General features: G+C 35.2%; 1 protein-coding gene across 9 annotated transcripts in view; it reads left to right on the top strand.

Moving 5' to 3' along the window:
- Positions 1-22535, top strand: part of AFTPH (aftiphilin) — a 68291-nt gene that overhangs the window by 45295 nt on the left and 461 nt on the right. Inside the window, exons 4-9 of one of the 9 annotated variants that reach the window (XR_014235112.1) lie at positions 1297-1423; positions 1821-1877; positions 4755-4877; positions 10489-10549; positions 12131-12159; positions 16061-16184. Coding sequence is in view for 6 of the 9 variants with exons in the window: in XM_082358051.1 (XP_082214177.1) it covers positions 1297-1423; positions 1821-1877; positions 4755-4877; positions 10489-10549; positions 12076-12159; positions 16061-16184 (576 nt within the window). In the remaining 3 variants the exon portion in view is untranslated. Of the gene's footprint in view, positions 1-1296; positions 1424-1820; positions 1878-2398; positions 3480-4754; positions 4878-10488; positions 10550-12075; positions 12160-16060; positions 16185-22535 lie in introns of those variants that run through there. The other 8 variants (XM_082358051.1, XR_014235110.1, XM_082358053.1 and 5 more) reach the window with 8 other exon arrangements.

The raw sequence follows: 22535 nt of genomic DNA, 5'->3' as shown, positions 1-22535 counted from the left end.
TCAAGCTGACCATTCCATTTTTTACCTGGAGTCCTCCATCTTCCAGTTCCTTCCAATCTGGAATGGATCAGTCTAGGCCCCCTAAACACATGTTGTCTTGGGACTTGCCTTCACTTAAATCCCATTTTGGTGGAGCACATCCTCTAATAGCCTCCTGAGAGAAAAAGGTACACAGGAGGTAAAATTTTACTTTATTCTACCCCTACATCAAATTTATAATTTAGGGTCTTTTGTTGCTGGTGTTCTGAAATTTCACAATGAAGTATCTCGATATGAATCTTTTTTCATTCATTGGACTGAGTACTAGGTAGGAACCTTTCAATCTGGAAGCTTCTGTTCTTCAGTATTGAGCAATTCTCTTATAATGACAATTACCTTCCCTCCATTGCCTCTGTTTTCTTTCTGGAACTCCTATTAATTATTAGATGTTAGAGGGTCTAGATTGACTTGCTAATTTTAATTTCAAAGTTATTCTTATTCCTGGGTACTTCTGTTACATTTCATTACTCCCCACCTCTGGAGGCAGTATTTCTTAATTTCATTGAAGATGAATATTATTTTTGCTTCTTGACTTTTGGGGTGATTTCTGAGAACAGAAGGGGACAAAAAGGTTGATGTTTTGCCATCTTTAAACTGTAGATATTTTTTAAAAATATGCTAGCTGTGCAGATAGTTCATACTCTTAGACCCAAGAGATTCATTCTAAGGAAATAACACAATTCTGCAATAACACACACCATAAAATACAGGAAGATATTCTTGCACTACTAGCAATAGGAGCCAAACAATAAGAACAACTTAATTAAAACTGTAGGATTGTGGCTAAATAAATGATGATGCATCTGTCTAATAGAACATTACACAACCACTGAAAAAGATACATATGTACATAAGGAAATGCTTAAAATCTGAAAAGAGAATACAGAATTTTAAATATGCTGTAATTGCAGTTGTGTATTTGTGGGTCAAGACTCAAGGAGAAAACATATTAAATAGCTCCAGAAAGATGGTGGGATGCTGGGTGGTATCTTTCCTCCTTTTAAATATTTTTGCCTTACAATTTAAAAAGAATAACATACCAGCCCAATTTTTGCTTGATTGTTTCAAATGAGTTTAACTTAGTTACTTTTCTAATGACTAAGTGTTGGCTGTTGATTTCATTCAGATAGTAGTTATATACTCATGTTAGACACAAGATTAATTGAAATGTATATTTCACAGTCACATTAAAAGTAGAATTCATGGTGAAAGCTATTGAGTAACCCATTGTTGGTGGCTTCATCGTGACCTTTGCAGGGAACTGCTGGATGTGTGGGCTGAGCTACAGGACATCCATGATGCACATGGCTTGAGATATCAGTGGGGCGGCTCCCATAGCAACAAGAAGCTCTTGTGCTCCTTGGGAATAGACACCCGAAACATTGTGAGTTTATTAGTACCTTGGAAAATCCTTTAATCAACCTATGAATGTTTTTAAATTCTGTCACACTTCTGTTGAAACTAGTTCCTCAGAAAAATAAATATTAGTTGGTTTAACATGTTCATGTATTTTTGAATATGCCAACATAAATCTATCTAGATTTTTCTGCAATATTTCTTATTTTTAGGAAAAGTTGTTTTAGTGTTTTTCCTTAACTATAAAATGAAGGAATTGGGCTAGGAGATCAAAAATATAACCCCATAAGGGCAATTTAACAATTTCTTCAATTTATCATTCATGATGTATGTAATAAACCATTACAAGCATATTTTGGAAACTTTCATTCTGTGACAGATCATTCTCTAAATATATGTTCTTTCTCTCTAACGTACGTATATAGCTCTTCACGGGCAATAAGAAGCAACCTGTTATAGTGCCCATGTATGCAGCAGGATTGGTAAGTACAAAGATGTCTTTGCATGTGTTTATCATTGCTGCATTTATTCTGTAAAATCATCTTACATAGCACGACATGGAAAGTGTATTTTAAGGGGCATTTACTGTGGGGCCATTAAGAGAATAAATACAGTATCCTTTTTCGATCTCATAAATCCCTTCAAGTCTTGATCTGAGGATATTTTTCTGTATTCTATTAATTATAGACACTTTTGTTTTAGATTGAAGATTATTTTTTATCTTAGTAATATTAGTGCTCATAACTTTTTGTAAAATGCACCTTTGGAAGTCTCTCTCTTTTAATTTGCTTTTAAAAAGAAGAAGCTGAAGTATCTGAAGCCTTAGCTATCACTTGTTTTAATGCATTTGTGATTTTTTTTTAAATAATGCAGTATTGAAGCCATGGATGTATATCAAAGCTTGGAAATATCAAATTATAACAAATGAAAATGAGTCAGGACCCATAATTGGTATTTAGTTTTTCCATTAATGTTTTAAACGTGTTGAATTTTGTTTTTTCAGATATGCCAGGTAGTCCAGGAAAACTGAGGAATTTTCATTCTGTACCTTATCAAGACTCAGTCATATTTTAAAGTTTGACTTGTTTGTGGTTTTTGGCGTGTCTTTGAGTTATTGGTGCATAAAAATGGCCTATCAAACTAAAAATATTTTAAAATTCTTTCACCAATAACTTGAAAATAAGAAAAAAATACTGTGTTTAAGATAGAGAAAAAAAATAACTGAGGAACCCTTGGTATGGAGTTTAAGTTTAAAAACCCTTTATGTGCATGTGAAAATGAATTTGCTGTGGAACTTGACCTTTTTTTAATCTGCAAACTTTTCCATGAATAAGCTCTAATTATTGTTATTAAATTGAAATGTTTGCTTTGTTTTGTTTTGTGGAATTGCACAAAAACTTCTGTGCTTGACCTTTTTTTAAAAACTCAGTTTCTACTCCTTTGTGAATGGTTATCTTGTATTTTCAAAACACCTTGATCATCCCTACTCTCTTTTATGTTGTAGGTAAATGTAATCCAGAACGTTTCTTTAACTTTCTGGTTATGTGGATCTCTTTCCTCAGGGAGTAGCATTCTAGAGATTGTTGGTGGTGTTATTGTCACATTCTGAATAGGAAGTAGGAAATTTAATTTGTGGGCACTTTTCATTCAGCATGTTGGCGACAGTAACCTACTTAATGCTCTGTGTTAGGGTCAGCACATTAGCCAATTCTTTAAGTTTTGTGTGGAATTAGAGACTAATGTCTATGCTTTTTTTCCTATCTTAATTACAACCTTTTATTAGTAATGTAATTTTACCATTTTTGTAAGCTTTTAATACCAAAGTTGGTTTAGTGAATGTATCATCTCCTCCTCCATCTTTGTGATGCCTTATATTTAGAAACTTACTCTTTTTCATATCTGGTTTCAAATTTTAATGATACCTGAATTTTTCCCATGGTGCTTTACACACATGTGATGTTAAGTATCTTTTGATCTCATCTGGAGGAATAGTACCTGAAATTGTCATTTAAGTCACTGGCTCTGAGACTTCAATGTGCATTGGAATTGCTTGGAAGACTTGTTAAAACACAGAATGCTGAGCACCACCCCCATAGTTTCTTATTCGGTAGGTCTGGGGTAGGGCTCAAAAATTTGCACATTTGACAAGTTCCCAGGTGATAGAGAAGCTACTGATGGGGACCACTTTGAGAACCACTGACTTAAGGGAGAGCTCACGTTAGAAAAGTTGGCTAAGACTAGTAATTGTTTGCCAAATGCATGGAGCCTTTGTAGAAGGGCACACTAGAAAGCCTGTATAATGTGTATGGTATTGAATTAGACCATGAATTTATTTTCATTTTTCAAGCTGCTAGATTAAAGCCTTTTACATGCACTGTTAAGAACTAAATCTGTAAATTGCTTATTTAGCTTATGCTTGATTTTATGAGGGTAGGGGGATTCTCCTGAAAACTTGGTTTTAGAAATGTATAGATTCTAACTATAAGATTCCTGACTTAGCAGCTTTGGGGTTTTTTCCCCAATAGTAAAGGGAGACTTTTATTTGGTTGATAACTATTCAAGAGCTTATCAAGTATTATTTTTAAATTTGTAAAAGCTTGGGCCTTTTTTCATGCCAGTAACCTGGATTATTACCCATTATTTTTAGTGTTTGATAGAACATTAATGCAAAATGCTGATTTTTTTCTTCTTCTTTGTTTCTACATCCATCTTGAATGTTTTTCTGTCTTACTCAAAAAGTGTGTTAGATTCATAGTGGAATATGTAAGATGTTTTCCCCTCTGAAATGACTGTCTCTGCTTTGCCAGTCCAAAGAACCAAGAACTAAGGTTCCCATCTATAGTGGAACAAGGATCAAACACTAAATTCACGTTGAACCATGTAGACGTCATCACATTATATGGTGTGTTTTAGAATCAGCTCTCACCTCTCCAAGCACCACCTTGGTGTAATGTGTATGAAGAGTGCCCTTTCCTGCAGTTTCAGATCTGAAACATCAGAATAATGTTGGATTCTTAGGGCATGGATGTAATATACTGTTCTGCTTGCCTCTTCCCCACCCCCACCATCCCATGTGCTTATGCTTTTGTGTGACAGTGATAACCAGGCACTTTACAACAAATCCAGTTCAATTACAACGTCTTGCTTCAAAAAGTTTGGATTCCAAAGGTATTATTATGAAACATTTCCCATTATAGTGCTATAAGATTTTCACTAAGCAAAATTTAGGACTAGTTCCTTTTTGTCTTCAGTTCTTTCCAGATGACCTGTTTTCTTTCTGCTTTCTGCTAGATTAACTTTCTTGTAAAGTTTATGGGCTGATCCTTCCCCCCCATTAATGGCTAATATGCCTTTTTCAGGGTATGTTAGAGCCCACCAAGGAACCGTTGAAACCACTATCTGCTGCAGAGAAAATCGCTTCCATCGGTCAGACAACCACTATGTCACCAGAAATGAACACATGTACATCTGACCAATTCCAGGTAAAAATATCTGGATGTATGTAGATATTTTTATGCATGTATATACATGTATGTCCACACACATTGTTGTTTCCCTTAATATATAATTTTCAGTTTTTAAAATATTTTTAAAATTTAGTTTCATGATGGATGTGATTTCAGTTACTTATTAACATCCCTTGAAATACAATGAGCAAATTCTCTTTAATTTTAAAAAATAGACAAGGCAATTTGAGAACTGGCTGGTTATGGGTAAGTCCTTTAAACCTATCCAGGACTTAGTCTTCTTACCTATAAAATGAGGACTTTGAAGCAAGCATCTCTAAAAATCCCTTACGGCCTGAACATTATGTGATCATTATTACTGACACACAAATCTGGTAAGTGCTAGATTTCAAAAAAATGGAAAACACTGCATTTATACCAGCTCTTCAAGTCTGCTGTATTGTGTTTTTCCTGAAGCCTGCAAAAATTTTATAAAGTAATAAAATTTAGGTGTGTTTATTACATCAAAAACTGTTGTTTTGAGAGTTTGAATAAAGCTGTTAAGTTAAAAATGATGTAGCCTTTAACAAAACATTCTATGGATTAGGAAAAAAAGAAGGCTCTCTTACCTTTCTTATCCTTTACCTCCTTGGGACATTTAAGCACAAATCATATTTCAGTCTAATATGTTTAATATCAGAGCCGTCCCTCTCACTTTTTATCTGGGAGAACATAGCCACTTTGGTTTGCTTACTTTTTTGACATCAAATTAGAAACTGACTCAGTGCTGGTTAAACATTGTTTTTTAAAATATTAGTATTCTTAATGAACATTACCATTTCTAAAACATATTCTTGCTGTGTTTGTCATTTCTTAACCTTAGATATCATCTTTGATTATGTCTAACACTGTAATGTATGTTTGGACAGCCTTTTCCAAAATGTGTGTTCCATTGAACACTAATCCCCAGAAATGCTCCACTAAAGAAGGGTTCCATAGTGAAGTAAGTTTGGGAAATATTTCATATCATACCCTACAACCACCCTTGGAGATTCACAACCCACACATTAAGGACTCTGAAGAATCTTGCAATGAATAACCCTATTTAATTTTACTTCATTTCTCAAATTTACTTGGCCACAGGACCCTTTTCTGAAGAACATACTTTGAAAAATAATTTTGTAAAGCAAGGTCCTACTTTTTCAGGTGTGTTTCAAGAAACATCTAATATTACTGCTATGTACCACTGTGGTTTATACTTGGGCTTAGCTTAAACATCCCTCTGAACCCAGTTTATTACCGGCACTGAATTAGTGGGCAAGGGGACCTAATGCGTAAAATGCCTGGCCTTACTGATGGTTGGGCAAAATGTCTCAGTAGGTTGAATCTGTCCTTAGCTCTCTTCTTTTCATTGGCCTTATATTGCCCTCTGGCTATCAACTGCTCTCCCAGGCCTGCCATGTCTATGCAGGTTCCAAAATTACTTCTCCCACAGCACATTCTCACTTCTGCCTCAGTCAACATTCTTATTCCTACAATGCTAGGTATTAGGAAAGTAATTTGAGTAACTGCCTGGTATGTTTTCTGGAAATGGAGCTGTTCTTACTTGAGGCCACTTGTTGCTACTTTTACTTGCCTCCTTCTCCTCTTCTCCTCTATCCAACTACTTCCACGTGTTACAGCCCCATAAGTTTGCTTATTTTATCAGAGTTAGCTGTCACCTGTCATTTTTGCCTAGTCATACCTCATACTTATCATCGTTCTTATATAATTTAATTATAGACTTGATTAAAAGTCTAGATAACCTAATAAAAAGCATGTGTGTTAATTTAACAGAAGATTTTTAATAGAAATTAATGTGTGTTAATTTAATGGAGGTTAGTTGCAGCTCCATATGTATTCAGCTGCTGCCACCTCTATGCATACATATACACCCCTATGTACTTGTAATCAAGGGACTCTCTCCCTATTTATAGGCAAGTGTAGGAATTTTCAGCAACATTTAAGCATATCTAACATTTTTGCTGGAAGATGGAACTTGGTCTCTTGCTACTTATCTTTTTTAAAAGCTCTTTTTAAGCAAATATGTCCTTTTATTCTGTTTCATGCACACATTTCTCTTTTTAAAAAATACACATATAAATAATGAATTAACAAGTTTATTCTGTACTTTTTTATGGTAGTTTGTGATCCTCACTGGCTTTAGCTTTTAGGCTTTTGGGAAACCAGTGAAAACAATATTTCCCAGTGGAAATTCAAACTTATTTCTGAATTGACTTGAGCCTGTGTAGGTCTGCATTCTAACATTCAAATTGAAGATTTCAGCATGCATATCAGAATTTTGTGCTGAGATGCCTAACCTCCATCACTAGATTGCATGACCTGTGCTTGGCTCCATACTTCTGATTCAGGTTAAGATACTTAACAAACATCTGCAATGCATTGTAAAGATTCTCTATATAAAGTGATATTTCTTACCACTATTCTTTGGCATGCAATGTATATATTCTATATACATTATATAAACATGTATATATTTTTCACTTAACATTTTGGCCATGCAGTCTTTCTCCTAGTGATAATTTTCAGATGAAACAGCCATAGCCATTAGTGCTAGAAGCTTAGCAAAATGTGTCAGGAAAGACCTGTTCAATACCTAAATTTCCCCCGCCCCCCCCCCCCCCCCACCGCCCAAAGCATATAGCAGACCTTCCTCTTATGTTTTGGCATCATTGAACAGTGACTTTCAAACTTAGCATAGTTGTATAATTCTCATTATGACTGCATTCTTTTTGGTCTGTCTTTTCTATTTCAGTTTGGTACCCATTGAATTTTTATCTTCCGCATCAGTCTGTACTCATCAGTCTTAGAGCCATTGCATCTCTTGTTTAGGAATTTAATATTTTACTAACAACTGTTAATGTTTTTTTAAAAGATGCTTTTACCTGAAAAAACATTTTATAGGTAAAAAGCAGTAGTGATACTTTTTCTTGTTGTTGTTTGCCTCTTTATCCACTGAATTTCAAGGTCACACCATTCACGGTGCCATTATTGATTCCCCTCTAAGATCAGTACTTTAACCATACTCTATTCACTGCTGAGTAAAGTCAGCTCTCTGGCTAGCAGTTATCCAACTAGTCACCACTAGCAAACTTCTTTTCTTAGGCTACTTTATGTTGCTATTTCAGTTGTGAATCAGAATTTTAGAGTTAGAAGAAAGAAAAAATGACTATCTAGCACTGTACTCTCTTTTTACACTTAGAAAACATATTAGGAAAGACTAAGTGATTTACCCAAAAGCACACATCAGTGCTATAGCTAGGACTAGAACCAGAGTCTCCTGTCTCTAGTCTTTTCTTTCCCCCTCTTTTTATTATGACCTTGTCTCCTTTCTTTTGTCTCTTCAGTAATCATTCATGCCACATTACTTAAAGTTGTTTGAAAATGTTTCATTCCAGTGCTTTCTCTTTAAGTTGCCTACTTGTCTGTGCCGTTAGTTAGCCTATAATTATTTAGGTATCTGTTTTTCATCTATCTCTTTTCCACTGAATTTTGATTCATGATTTAGCACCTCATTATTACAATATTGGCTATGTCTTCAAAAGGCCATACGCCTCTGTGAGAAGCTAAAATTCCAGAAAATCACTGAAATATTTCAAAACATCCAGCTACTTAACATCATTTAGGTAAAACATGTTAATGAAAGACCTTTGCTCCATTTACCCAGAAACTTTGTTATTATGTAAATCTGGGTTTGGTCCATCCAGTCAGTGTTGAATAGTTCTAAAGGTGTTTCTGATCTAGAAGTAGAATAATATAAGTTGAATCTGTTGGAATGCCTAGAGCTTTTTGTTTGTTTTTGAGATCAGCTAAAGAAGATCTTTTCTAAATGTTATTTATCGGTCTTGCAGGTAGGTTATAAACTAGATTTTCACCAGGATTTTTTAAAATTTTATTTGAAATAATTATAGATTCACAGGAAGTTCCAAAGGTAGTATAGAAGAGGTGCCTTGTGTCTTCACCAGTTTCCCCCGTGATTACATCTTACATAATCATAGTACAAGATCAAAACCAAGAATCTGACATTTGTGCGATATGTGTGTGTAGTTCTATGTCATCTTTCCATGTGACCACCTCCACAGTCAGCATACAGCATTTCTTCCATTGCCACAGCCAAGTCCCCGCCCCACCCCACTCCAGCTCCCACAACTCTCTCTCACCCCTGGCAACCACTAATGTTAGTGTTTTATTTTGTTTATACCTAGCCCCTCCACCTCCAGGCCCGACTTATATGGGGGAGACTAAGTGCTTATAGTAACATTCCTATAATTGGTTATCAAAGCAATTGTATTATAATGTCATGGGATTGGACTTTCAAAAATAGCCGATTCATGTTCCCTTCCTACAGGGAACAATGTCTTTGTCTACACAGAAAAAATGATTATAAAGTTGTTTTTTTTTTAATTTATTTTTTTATATTTTATTCATTTATTTTTGGCTGCGTTGGGTCTTTGTTGCTGTGCGCGGGCTCTCTCTAGTTGCGGTGAGCAGGGGCTACTCATTGCTGAGGTGTGCGTGTTGCTCTGTGGCATGTGGGATCCTCCCGGGCCAGGGCTCGAACCCGTGTCCCCTGCATTCGCAGGCAGGTTCCTAACCACTGCACCACCAGGGAAGCCCCGATTATAAAGTTTTAATAAGTGCCTACCTTACAGTAAAGCATGGTGGTGAGCAATACAGAAAAAAAAAAGATGGCAACATGTTGATAGTAAGAGTCTAATAAAACACAGGTTATTTCAATAATTGTTGCCAACACCACCCTCAAAATAAAAGAAGAAAATGAAAAAAAGGCATTTTTTTTCTTGTCAAGAATATTCTTAAAACAGTGATCATTTTTAAATGTTTTGTACTACCTTCCATCTTCTATGTATCATTTGCTCATTTTATCTTTATGTGTTCAGTAGTTAACAGAATTTTAAAACCTAGAATACTCAAATGAGTTCTGAGTATACTTTTCAGTACATTATTTTAAAAATTAAATTCTAATACTGATTGTAAGTAATTTCTAAATTAAAGAAGATGATTAATTTAAAACAATTTTTTATATATAAGGAAACCAACTAAATTAACCATACATGTTTATACAACTAGTTAACTTAGTCTTTAATAACCCAAATTGCCTCACTTTCAGTGGTACCTTCTCTATTGCATTATATCATCTATTAAGAAATTTTAAGTGGATAGTCATCTAAAATAAAGTGGATAACTCTTTAGTGAAAAAAAATCAGTGATGTTTTTAAATATTTTTATTGTAATCAAGCCAGTAGTTTAAATCATGATTTGAGAATAGATTGAAATCTTGACATAGGATCAGTCCATAAATCTCTGTTTGAAAATGTAAAGATAATTCCATTTCTCAGGTACAACATTTTTAATGTCAACAAGCTGTACTGTTTATAAATTTTGCAATTTCAGTTTGTGTTAATATTTGTAGATAACCTTCTGAAATTGTAAATTATCCCAATTTTGTCTTTAGGTATCTTATTGCCTAATGATCTTGCTATAATAGTGTTTCGTTTTATTTTTAAGGATTCTTTATGTTGCTACAACCTGTACTGATTAATTTTGATTTTTTGGTTTTCAACTCTAGGAGTCTCTACCACCCGTCCAGTTTGACTGGAGTAGCAGTGGCCTTACTAACCCTTTAGATGGTACGTCTCTCCGTAGAGCCTCTAGCACCAGAGCTAGAGTTAAGAAAGCTACAAAGTTCAGACAGACTTCTCTCTGCTGACTTCTTTTTTTGTTTGAACATAACTTCTTATCTTTGGAAATTCAGGCTTTCTTTCTGAATAGTGATTGCTCAAGAAACCAGCTGTTACTATTATTAACAGTATTAATGTCCATATATAGGTAGTAGTAGCCAGATAAAATTTTAGTTTCTTTATCGCAAGTCAAAAACAAGCTTCTTTATTTTTCACAAATATCTAGGCAGTTTAAATGATACTTTAGGTAAGACCAATTTACTTGAAATTTTTTTCTGTAGTTTTAGTTTATGGAATTTTCTTGGATGCAAAGTCTTGTGTGTAGAGGCTGCTTTAAAGCACAAAGCACAATTATTTAACCGAAAACAATGTGCAAATAGATCCATATTTATTGACTCAAAGTAGTTTTCAGATTTAATAATATTTTGTAGCGCACTTATGTGCAAATGAAAAACGAATGATTTTCATGATCCTTTTCTAAAACTTATCTCAAAATACTAGTAGGTAGTTCCAGAAAGAATTGGTTTCACTTATGGCTTTAAAAGAAAATCCTGAAAAAGGATTAACTTATTCCAATAAGGTGGGGTTTTTAAATAATACAAAATGCTAGTTTTCCTGTGTGTTGACATCACAAGTTTTAATTGGACTCTAAGGTATAATTACTCTTACTCCTTATACTTCATAAGTTGTTTGAGCCGTGGTCTAAAACACCTGTTATTCTATCAGCTTTGCCTTAGAGTGGGGGATCCCAGGATATCTGGAAAGCATCCAATTGAACATCCGTGCTGAAGGAAAGCCTGGATGCACCTTCTGCTGTTGTCTGGTGTCTTATTCAGTCAAATCATCATGCTTTTTATTAACAAACAACTTCTTTAAAAATGTATACTATTTCTGATTACTGTTTCAGAGTTAAAGGGGAACAGTACAGCTTGAGGTTGCACGTCAGGGTAGGGCAGTTATGACATTCCTTATTACGTTATTTTATTTTAAGCTAAGTTAATGTATTGGTGCCTGTCCTGAAACTGACAACTTTGTCACTTTTAAAAAGCATTAATTAGAAACCAACACTACTAACATAAAAGATTTATTTGGGCATGTACAGTGATTTAATGTTGGGTTGAGATCAAAGTATTGTTTCCCTTTAACGGGTACACTTTCCCCTTGGTCTTTCTGGTATGGCTTCGAGTTTCGATTGAAAGAACCGAACTCCTAACTAAAACCTTACTAAGTGTCAAATTATTTACATTGTACATGAGAAAATGTACATTGAATTAAATTGTTACTTTAGAAATGTCCTTAGCAGTGAAAAACTAATACTGTACACATTGTTTTAATGTTGATTTTAAAATATGTAATGACTACTAATTATAACTTGCATGTTCAAGTGTGTGTCTTACCCCTTTTTACACATAACCCCTCCTCCCTTGGCTTACCTTCTGTGTGGCTGCCTACCAACACGGTCACTGAATTTCAAGCTAGTGGAGGTTCCACTCTTCTGAACCTTGATTTCTTTGGGCCCGTGGATGACAGTAGCTCTAGCAGCAGCACCACAATCCCAGGTCAGCAGAGTGTTAAAACCATAATTCTAGTTTATTTACTAAAAGCATGACCACATCACTTGACTTTCCTATAAACAAGGAAACAAGTAGATTGTATTCTCTATAATGTCTACTACTTTTCTTTCATCTATCTACTGTTATTTTCTAGTAGTATAACTAAAACAAATGACTTATGTGAAATGTATTTTAAGGAAAGCTTTGTCAGAGTGTGATATTCAGAGCTGAAAGTAGTTTCTAGATATAAAACAGCCCTAATGTCCTTACACAGTTAAAGGCAGGGGTTTTTTTTCCCCCTGTAAATAGAAAATGTGATATTTTATATGCTTATTTTTTAAAGCATATTCTACAAAGCCATTTGAAAAAATACAAATTTAGAGATATAAGAATATTTTAGTACACAAAGATGACTTTACATTATAGTGTCCGTGATAATAGAACCTTTTACAAATTCTAGCATTCAATTCGTTGTTCATTAGTGCTGCTAAATGTATAATTAGGTTCCAAAATGTTGGAGTCTAACACTTAGTTATATAGTCCCACTTAGTTATATAGTCCCACATAGAATTATTACTGTTTTTATGTAGCTCTTGAATAGAAAGTTTACTGTTTTCCATGGAGAAAAAAAAAAATGTTAAAGGTAATAATAGAAAATAATTGCTATGAGATACTAAAAGCTAGAAATTAAAACTTACTGGAGTGCCTGTTAAATTAATGCTCAGCCTGGCAAAAGTTCAGTTCATTGACCAAAGGCCTAATGTACTTTGTCATTTTCTAACTGAATAAACGATTAAAATATAATGGCATTTTTATGTTTACATTTTACTTAATATGATTTTAATGACTCCCTGTCATCCCAACTTGTGATCTGGTAATCATGCCCACTGATACCAGACGGCTGTAGAGGTGCTATGTAGATGCCAATGCCCAGAATGCATAGGGAGGGTCCCTCTCAGTCTCCACTAGGATCAGTTAGACAGCCAGCCTGGTTCCCGAGAATCTGCTGGTGTTGTTCAGCTAGATAACCCTGCCACCCACTTCTAGCAGTTTAGGAGCCATGATGGGAAATGGGGGAGACTAAGACAATCAGCTAAGGGTGAACCTGGGACCCAGAATGCCCTCCTCCAAGAGCTGGTTATGGAAATCTGATTGTGCTATAAGGACATGCCAAGGCCGTTTTGTAGAATGACTGGATTCCGCATATCTAATCCCCTGGTTATCATTTTCATTGTTTCCAAGATTTTACAAGCATATGAAAAAACTAATGTGTCTGGTTTTGACTTCAAAATGATATTTCGCTGTTTAAATTACTTCTATAAATACATGTGAGCTATGGAATGACCTGGGTGAGCTAATTAGTTTTTAATACTTAATGGGGCGAAGAAACCCAAAAACTTGTGTATCAGTTTCCTTATTACTGTAATCCCAAGAATGAATTACCAAGCTCCTATTTTTAATTTGCTCTCAGCTTTGTTTTGTCATGGACTGTATCATAATTTAAATGAGGTCACTATTTTTGGGTGTCTGGTTTAAATTTAATTTTTGGTTACATTTCAAACTCAGTTAAAAGTCACCCATAAGAGCACAAATCATCTGACCGTATAAAGAAGTACAGAAATGACCTGATAAACCAGGCTCAGTATACATACACAGCTTTGAGAAGAGCAAGCAGTTTCAGAAGCTTAGAGCTGTAATGGAAATGAAATTAGCATGGTCAATGACGGTCCTCATTACTTTGGAACCTTTTAAATATTTTCCTTCCGTATTTTCATTAATATACTCTAGCTGCTGTGTAAACCTGATTACTATAAATTTGCTTTGGCTTGTTTTATTGCTATTGGGTTTTGTTAAAACTTACCATCAAGCTACAGGTGTCAACACTTTCCTGAGTATTCCATTTCACCACTTGCTTGCACTTTTTCTGACTTGTTTCTGGGAAAGTCATTTTGTCTTAGCTTGCGGTTATTTAATTATTTTGTGTTTGAGACTTAGGAGGTTGGCATAGAACTTGGTTGGCTAGCTTTATTTATGTAACTAAACTATGCCTCATTAAGGTTCTGTTAAAAAAAAAAAAAAACTCGTCCATTAAAAAATTTACTCTCCAGTTTTTTGTGTAGAGTAAATAGTTGTCTTGTTTTTTAAAAGTATAAAATATAGCCATAGTACTTTTTTTGGTGATAATGGTTTTGGGGGGTTGGGGGAGGTTGAAGGGTTTTTTTTTAAATCTCCCACTTCACTGTTTGACAGCCAAGTTGTCAGTATTGTATAAACCGAACTAAATTTTTACTAGCACTTTCCTGTTGCCAGTCAGAATGCAATTGTTTACTCTGCATTGTGCATTCACCATCTACTTAAATTTTGTGGTTACTTGAAATCTAACCTTTCATAGTGGAGGAAGGAGGTGCTTTGGGTTCATCTGGTCCCTTTATAGGCATCTGTAAATTTTTACATTTTAATTGCAACCTTAATACTTATTATAGAAATACAAAGAGAGGGCCTTTTAAATTATATTTTGAAACTGTACCTTAATGAAATACTAAAAACTTGGGAGAGTCAACAAACATTTTCTATAGCCTTCCTCCCTTGTTGGACATGGTAACTGTGGAAGCCGCTTTTGCTAGTATGATTTCTGTAAACATCTGAGATCTGTGTTTACATCTGCTAGTCAGCTACAAAGTTGGTTAATAGAAGGCAGTTCCTGATTTTTTTTCTTAACCTAGAAATATCCTAAAGGAGGAAACTTGTTTGTTAATATCGATATGGTACATGTATATACAATTTTATCTACAGATCTTAGGGCTTTTTTAGAAATAATAAGTAGAAATTGATGAAGCTATAAGACATTTGTACTTACAGTCTGCTTTTCTATTATACCCTGAAACTACTGAATTTGCTAAAACCAAAGAGAGTGTAGGATTAAAAATTTTTTATCTGATTATCTTTATTTTCCAAAGCTTAGCTTGAGTTGAAAATATTTAATTGTTCCTGTTTTTTGTAGTCATCATATTTGATATAAATTAATGTTCAAGGGAAGTTTTTAAATATGTATGTATATTTTAATGAAGTCAGATGGGAAGGATTTTAATAGATTTTACAATAAATCTAATCCTCTAACTCAGCTTTGTTTTGAATTTTTCCAACAAGATATTTGAACTGTTAGCCACTAGGTTCAGCTATGAGACAATAGAAGTATAACCCTTGAGACAGTTTTCATTTTGTTCAAAAGTAGTGCTTTTATTCACTTTTTCTGAAAATATTTTACCCTCCCCACTTCTTACCTGAAGAAAGAACAATGTGGTATATAACTTTTCTTTAGTAATAGATTGATACTTTGGGTAATGTTTCATGTCCTCAGATAGTCAGAATATATTTAAACCAAATCATTTACTGTATCTGAGACTTTATACTAACTTACAAATTTGGGGGTATGGACGAAAATAATGGAGGACAAATGGTCAGGGAGGTAAGGGAAAAGGGAGGTTCAAAAAATGAGGTTAAATCAGTCAATTTAAAAATTGAAGTGTCATATTATGTAACAAATCGTGCATTCTATTTATAAAACATTGATAACCTTCATATCACAAACAAATAAAAAATTTAGGGAGTTTTCTATAGCAGATAGAATTTTTGAGAAGTATTTTGATGGTATCTTCTACATAAACGTTAGATTAATTAAGGCTATATTTACACCAAAGTGGAATTTTAAGAGTATTTTCCTACTTTATAAAAACTCCGAAGAGTGGAATTTATAATTTAAAAAATAAATGCAATATTACAGTGTTCTAAAGATGTGTTGTGCTTATAAAGACTCAGATGTTTACAGAGTAATTGCCTTTTGCGTCTTGGATTGTGGCTGAGTACCCATTGCAGCGTGCCCTCACTGACTATCATTTTATACTATAAGGTGTGGATCCAGAGTTGTATGAGTTAACAACTTCTAAGCTGGAAATCTCCACCTCAAGCCTCAAAGTGACTGATGCATTTGCGAGACTCATGTCCACAGTAGAGAAGACAAGCACATCTACCAGGTAAAAGCTAGTGCTCATTACACCCTAATTTTGAATTCTGTGTTAAACAAAGTAGCCCAGATGGGAAAGCACATAAGTTGGCAGTATTTCAATATATTATATTAAAATTCACTTTACATTTATAAAACCAATAGATGCCTAATTCCAGAAAATAGTATCAAATTATGTTTAATTATGGATTTACTAGAGCGGAGCTATTTCATGAGAGACTGGAAAGGGCTGACAGATGTTTTCTCTCTTTCCCTACCCCTACACCCAACTTTGTAGAGCAGAATCTGATAAAAGAATGGAGATCATAAAGCCATTACAGAAATGCTCCCCCTTTTCTTTCAAAACTACTGAGATGATCATCTTTGGGAACCCAGTTTCACACTCCCAGAGTCACCTAGGCTGATCCTTTCACCTCTGGGCTAAGAGAGAGTAGGGAATGGCCACTGTTTTATTTTCTGAAATTTCGCTGATGCGTAGCACCTCTGATTTGGGTCGTGAAGCCTTGCTTTTAACAAGCTTTCTGGGAGCCCCTCAGGGGCAGGGCCTTTAGAAAAGCAGTTATCTCAGATACAGGAATGTCATGTGGGCGTTGTGTGCAGGATTCAGGAAACCTTTTGTTTTACATAATTAAGCACTGGAATAATCCATTGCTTTGACATGTTAGCCATAAGAATAAGGCAGTTTCTAATAAGAAGGTAATCATTATGAACCAGGAAATCACTACTGCAAGAGCACATACTGGTTGATTGGCATACCAACTCTGCGGTACCAAATCTATGATTCATCAGCACTTTAAAGTGAAAATATTTACCTGTTTTTGCCCAGTTAGGCAGAGATATTATAGCTCTTTCCCCTGTTTAAATACATTCCACTCACACGTCAAATTCAGATTTATCTTTTAAATCAATTCTTCTGTAGAAAAACATCCATTTAATAAAGCCGTGTTTTCCTTGCAAATAATAAATGTTTACCTGTCTTAAAACTTTGGCTTGAATTATCACATCACCTTTAGAACTGTGTTGTGTGCTTAAGTATCTATTCAACAGATATTTATTATTACTAATACAATTAATATTTATAATCATGAAAATCCATTATTATTTGTTTTATAATTAAGGCTACCCTGAACTTTTCCCGGGAATGGATTTGTAGTCTGCACGTTCTTGTTTGGCCACAGATTCTCTCCCTTGTTCTTATCACCCCTATTTCTTTGTAGTAACACTACCTGGCGCTGTTAAAGCCTCCTATTAAGTGAACTTGCTTGTAAATGAAGCTAGTGTGGATTTTTTGCTTGCTTTCTAATTTCTCTTTCCAAATAAATCATATTTTCAAATTAATGTTCTCCTTATACAAATTTCTCATCCATTTTTTGTATATATGTTAACCAAAAGCTAATGACTTTTAAAACAAACAGACAAACAAAAAACTGATGCTTTTATCGTTTGGGCTTTCTCCTGCTACTTTTTGGACAACCTTTTCTAAGGACAGTCCTAGTGTTTCCTCACCTTTTTCCCTCTGCAGTCTCACTGAGTGAACTGTAGTAGTGTTGAAAGTCCCGGTGGTGAGAATTCATTCTCTGTGCCAGTAGGAGGAGCTCTAAGCCACATTGTTAACTTGCTTGCTCTCCTAACTTTTCAACTCACCCTTAAAACATTCTGTACACTAGAGCACTCTTCCAACTCCTACCACTTTAAGTTATTTTCATTTTTTCTCTTATTCTGTACTATTCTGGAATGAACTGAAACTATAGTGTGAATCCTGGGGTCAGTGTTGTAAGTGTATTGAATTAGTCTCTGGTACCTGTCCAGCTTCACATTTAAAACAAAATAAATTGCAAAGAAAACAAGTTGTCAACTTTGTGTTTTCTCTTTGGAGGAATTAACTATTTGAAAGTGATGAGAAGTGCAAATATTCACAAGTCTTATAATTAGAAGGTAATACTGTAAAATGCCCCCATGAGTGATTCTCAGTTGTACAGGGAAGAGAAAGGCAGGGTGGCATAATTCCAAAGGAATTTTAAGCATCTTTGTTGTTTTTCGGTTTTGCTTCATTTTTTGTTTTTGTTTTTGAATAAAATAAAATTTGAAGTGTACACATCAGCAAAATCTTGGCTTTTGTCAATACACAGAAGATAGAGTGAAAAAGCACTGAAGAACTGTAGGGTAAGAAAAGGTTAAGAAACAGTGGTCTAGGTAGAGGAAATTTGCCATGTAGCAAACAACATCCCATACTCTTCCAAATGCCTTTGCATATGTAAGAGAAAGTACATGTGCTCTTCACTTTCTAAACATAGGTTGTGAAAGTGACTTCTTATTTTAAAGAAATGCAAGTTCTCAGTTTTAAAATAGCTCCATCTTCTTGCTTACCTTTTCTAATATAGAGAAAAATTACTTCCTAATCTTAATCAGTGGGTAGCCAGCTAGTTAGTAGGCACAGACCTCTAACTGAAGATTATACAGGCCAGAGGACTAGTTGCCAAAAGGCATGCATGGTTTTTTCTTTTCTTTTTTTTGACCTTTTAATTGAGATATAATTCACGTGCCATGAAATTCGCCCTTGTCAAGTGTACAATTCAGTGGCTTTTAGTATATTCACAAGGTTGTACAACCATTACCACTAATTCCAGAACATTACTATCTAATTCCAGAACATCACTATCTTAATTCCAGAAGATTTCTATCATCCCCGAAAGAAACCCCGTACCCATTAGCAGTCACTCCCTATATGCCAGTTTTCCCAGCCCCTGGCAGCTATTAATCTGCCGTCTATCTCTATGGATTTGCATATTCTGGTTATTTCATACTAACAGAATAATACATTATATAGCCTTTTGTGTCTGGCTTCTTTCACTTAGCATAATGTTTTCAAGCTCAGCCAAGTTGTTGCATGTATTGGCACTCTCTATTCCTTTTTATGGCTGCATAATATTCCATTGTGTGGCTATACCACATTTTGCTTATCCCATTAATCAATTAATGGACATTTGGGTTGTTTTCACTTTTTGACTGTTACGAGTAATGCTGCCATGAACATTCATGTACAAGTTTTTGTGTGGACAAATGCTTTCGATTTTCTTGGGAGTGGAACTTCTGGGTCATATGGTAACACTATGTTTAATTTTTTGAAGAACTACCAAACTGTTTTCCAAAGCAGTGGCCCCATTTTGCATTTCCACCAATAAAGTTCGAGGGTTCCAATGTCGCCACATTCTCACAAGGCTTGTTACTGTCTTTTGATTATAGTCAACCCAATGGGTATGAAGTGATATCTCATTGTCATTTTGGTTTACATTTCCCTGATGGCCAATGATATTGAGCAGTTTTTCAGGTGCTTATTGACCAGTTGTATCTCTTCTTTAGGGAAGTTGTTGTTGTTGTTAAGAACTCTTTACATATTCTGCATACTAGACCTTTATCAGACACAGGATTTGCAAATATTTTATCTCATTCTGCAGGCTGTTTTTTCACTTTCTTGGTAGTGTCATGTGAAACACAAACATTTCTTAATTTTGATGAAGCCCTATATATATGTGTATATGTGTATATATATCTCTGTATATAGATATACATATATGTGTACATAAATATGTACATATATATATTTCATTGCTTGTGCCTTAGGTGTCATATCTAAGAAACCATTGCCTACTTCAAGGTCAGGAAGGGTTACATCTAGGTTTTCTTTTAAGAGTTTTAAAGTTTCACCTCTTATATTTAGACCTTTGATGTATTTTGAATTAATTTTTGAATATGGTGTAAGGTAGGGGTCCAACTTCATTCTTTTGCACGTGGATATCCAGTTGTACCAGCACTGATTGTTGAAAAGACTGTTCTTGCCCCATTTCCCTCTTGTTGAAAATCAGTTTAACCATAAATGTATGGGTTTATTTCTGAACTCTTAATTGTACTGCATTGGCCAAAAGGATAAATCTTAACTAGGGAGAGTATAAATCAAAATTAGGTCACTGCCTTTGGCTTCAAGGAAAGGTCATGATGTAACTTTTTATTTTCAAATTCCCCTCAAGCATTTTCTTCTTTCTTATATTCTAAGAAAACTAGATCACATCAACGCATAGCAACTACAGATAAATGCACAAACTATGAACTATGTAAACTTTTTCGTATTTTTAAATACAACTTCAGACAGCCTTCAAGTAGTGTCTCTGAAAATAAGGCAATTGGTAGAAACTCTAGAATAATATTTACCAACCATTCCTTGGGTGAAAACTTCTTCTTTGTTCTCCTTCCCCACACCCCAACTGCACTCCACAAATGAGGAAGTCCATTTAGGTGCAATTTTACTGGTTACTGTTTTTAATAATTTTTTATCTTTACAGAAGCAGTAAGGGTAGAAAGTTAGAAAATAGACAAAAATTTTTTAATGAAAGTATCACATTCTTACCAGTCAGATCACTATAACTCCTTAGTGCATATTCTTTCAGATGTTTATCTTTGCAAATATACACATATGGGTGTTGTTTTAACCAAAAAGGAGATTTTATAGTCTATACGGAATTGAGCCTTCCCTTGCAGTCAGTGGTCTCCATCTATTGATTTCAGTAAATTTTCATTTCATCTAATACCCAGGCTATATGTATTCAAATTCCCCAACAATGTCCTTTCTCTCTGCTTTCTCCAAATCAACATCCAATCTAGGACTATTGTACCTAGCTGCTATGGCTAAGTCACTTTTAACCTAGTATATCTACCCCCATCCCTTCTGTTTGCTTTTCAGTTTAATAACACTAGCTTGTTGAAAAGATTGGTCCACTTGTCCTGCAGAAGGTCCCAATCTGTGGATTTGTCCATTTGCTTCCTTCAAGTAGTTTTCAAATATTTCTCTATTCCCCTTATTTCCTGTAAACTGGACATTATATCTAAAGGTTTGATGGATTCAGGTAAAACCTTTTGGCTGGAATACATCATAGGTGTTGTATCGCATCAGAAGACACATAATGTCTGGTTGACCCCATCGTGAGTGATGCTAAGACTGACCATGGTGAGATGCTGCCCTTTCCCATGTAGTCTTCCAGTTTTTCACTTTGAGACTAAAAAGTGAACTATCTGGTTTTATTTTGGAATGATGCAGATAGGCAACTTCCCATCAACCATCCACTTAATAGTTTTACCAGGATTTAAGTGCAATTAAAAATGTAGATTTTAATCAGAAAAAATGTGGAGTGCTATTCCATTCTTCTGAGAAACCCTGGAACTGGGTTCAGTATTCGTTGATCTACTGATGGTTTCAGTGTGCCTGAAGCTGACCCCCATATTGAAGAACTTTGGTCCTAAAAGTCTGATGTTTGATTTTTCAGTCGTTCCGTAAAATCTTTTTATTTCAGCCTGAACTTAAATGTGGTAACAACAGAAAAGTCCAGGTGTAAAACAAAGACCTGCATCTATCTTTTCTTTCTTGTTTCATCTCCTGACCCCCTGCACCTCATCCCAAGGACAAAGAAAATACTTAGGTGGAAGAAATAACTTGTGTCACACCTAATAGAGTACCAACTATCATTTACCATAAAAGAGAATTGGGCCTTTTAGAGTCAACAATTTTAAATTACTTTGATCTAAAATTAATATCTTTATGACTGCAGCTATCTTTCAGTATATTTAACATCCTAGAAAAAATAAAGATTGGATTACAATCATGTGCTCAATTTGAGCCACATTCGAGGCTCAATTGGCATTTTCTGTGGCTCACCTGCTGGGAAGACCCGGGTCAGCAGGAGCTCTTCTTCCCTGTGTCGGCACGCTGCTCACTTCTTATATTAGGGGCATTTCATCTATAGGACCCAACAGATTTCGAGATTTCCCCTCTCCCTGTGTCCTTCCTGCCCGGGTGCATTCTCGGCATGAGTAGCTGGCCCTAGTGCTGCGGCCTTTGGACCTACCATCTAGCTGCATCCCAGTGGGGCAGAGGCTGGGTGTTTTTGAGCTGAGGGCTTTCTGTCCTGGAATTCCCCTTTGGGGTTGAAGAAAGCCTGAGGTTAAAATGACTTACAAGGACTGTGCCAGACACTTTGCTTTATGTTGAGGCAAATTTGGTAGTTTCTCAGGGGGGAGGGGGAAATCCAGTTGGGCAGAGTGTTATTAACTAGGGCTTCAGCATTATATCTCTGCTTCGTAACTTTTTTTTGGCTGCGCCACACAGCGTGCAGGATCTTTGTTCCCCGACCAGGGATCGAACACGTGACCCCCGCAGTGGAAGCACGGAGTCCTAACCACTGGACCACCAGGGAGTTCCCTAGTAACATTTTAAAAGTATGCCTAGGTAGATGCTTCTAAGCTTAAATAGAGCTGCGAGCTGTGCATAGGTACATGTGAATGTCTATGTACATGCCTAACTGTAATGAACATA

The sequence above is a fragment of the Balaenoptera borealis genome, assembly GCF_965194805.1.
Source record: "Balaenoptera borealis genome assembly, chromosome: 15".
NCBI classification, from domain to species: Eukaryota; Metazoa; Chordata; class Mammalia; order Artiodactyla; family Balaenopteridae; genus Balaenoptera; species Balaenoptera borealis.
Note: the sequence above shows the minus strand (reverse complement) of the source record. Positions and strands in the feature narration are given on the sequence as shown.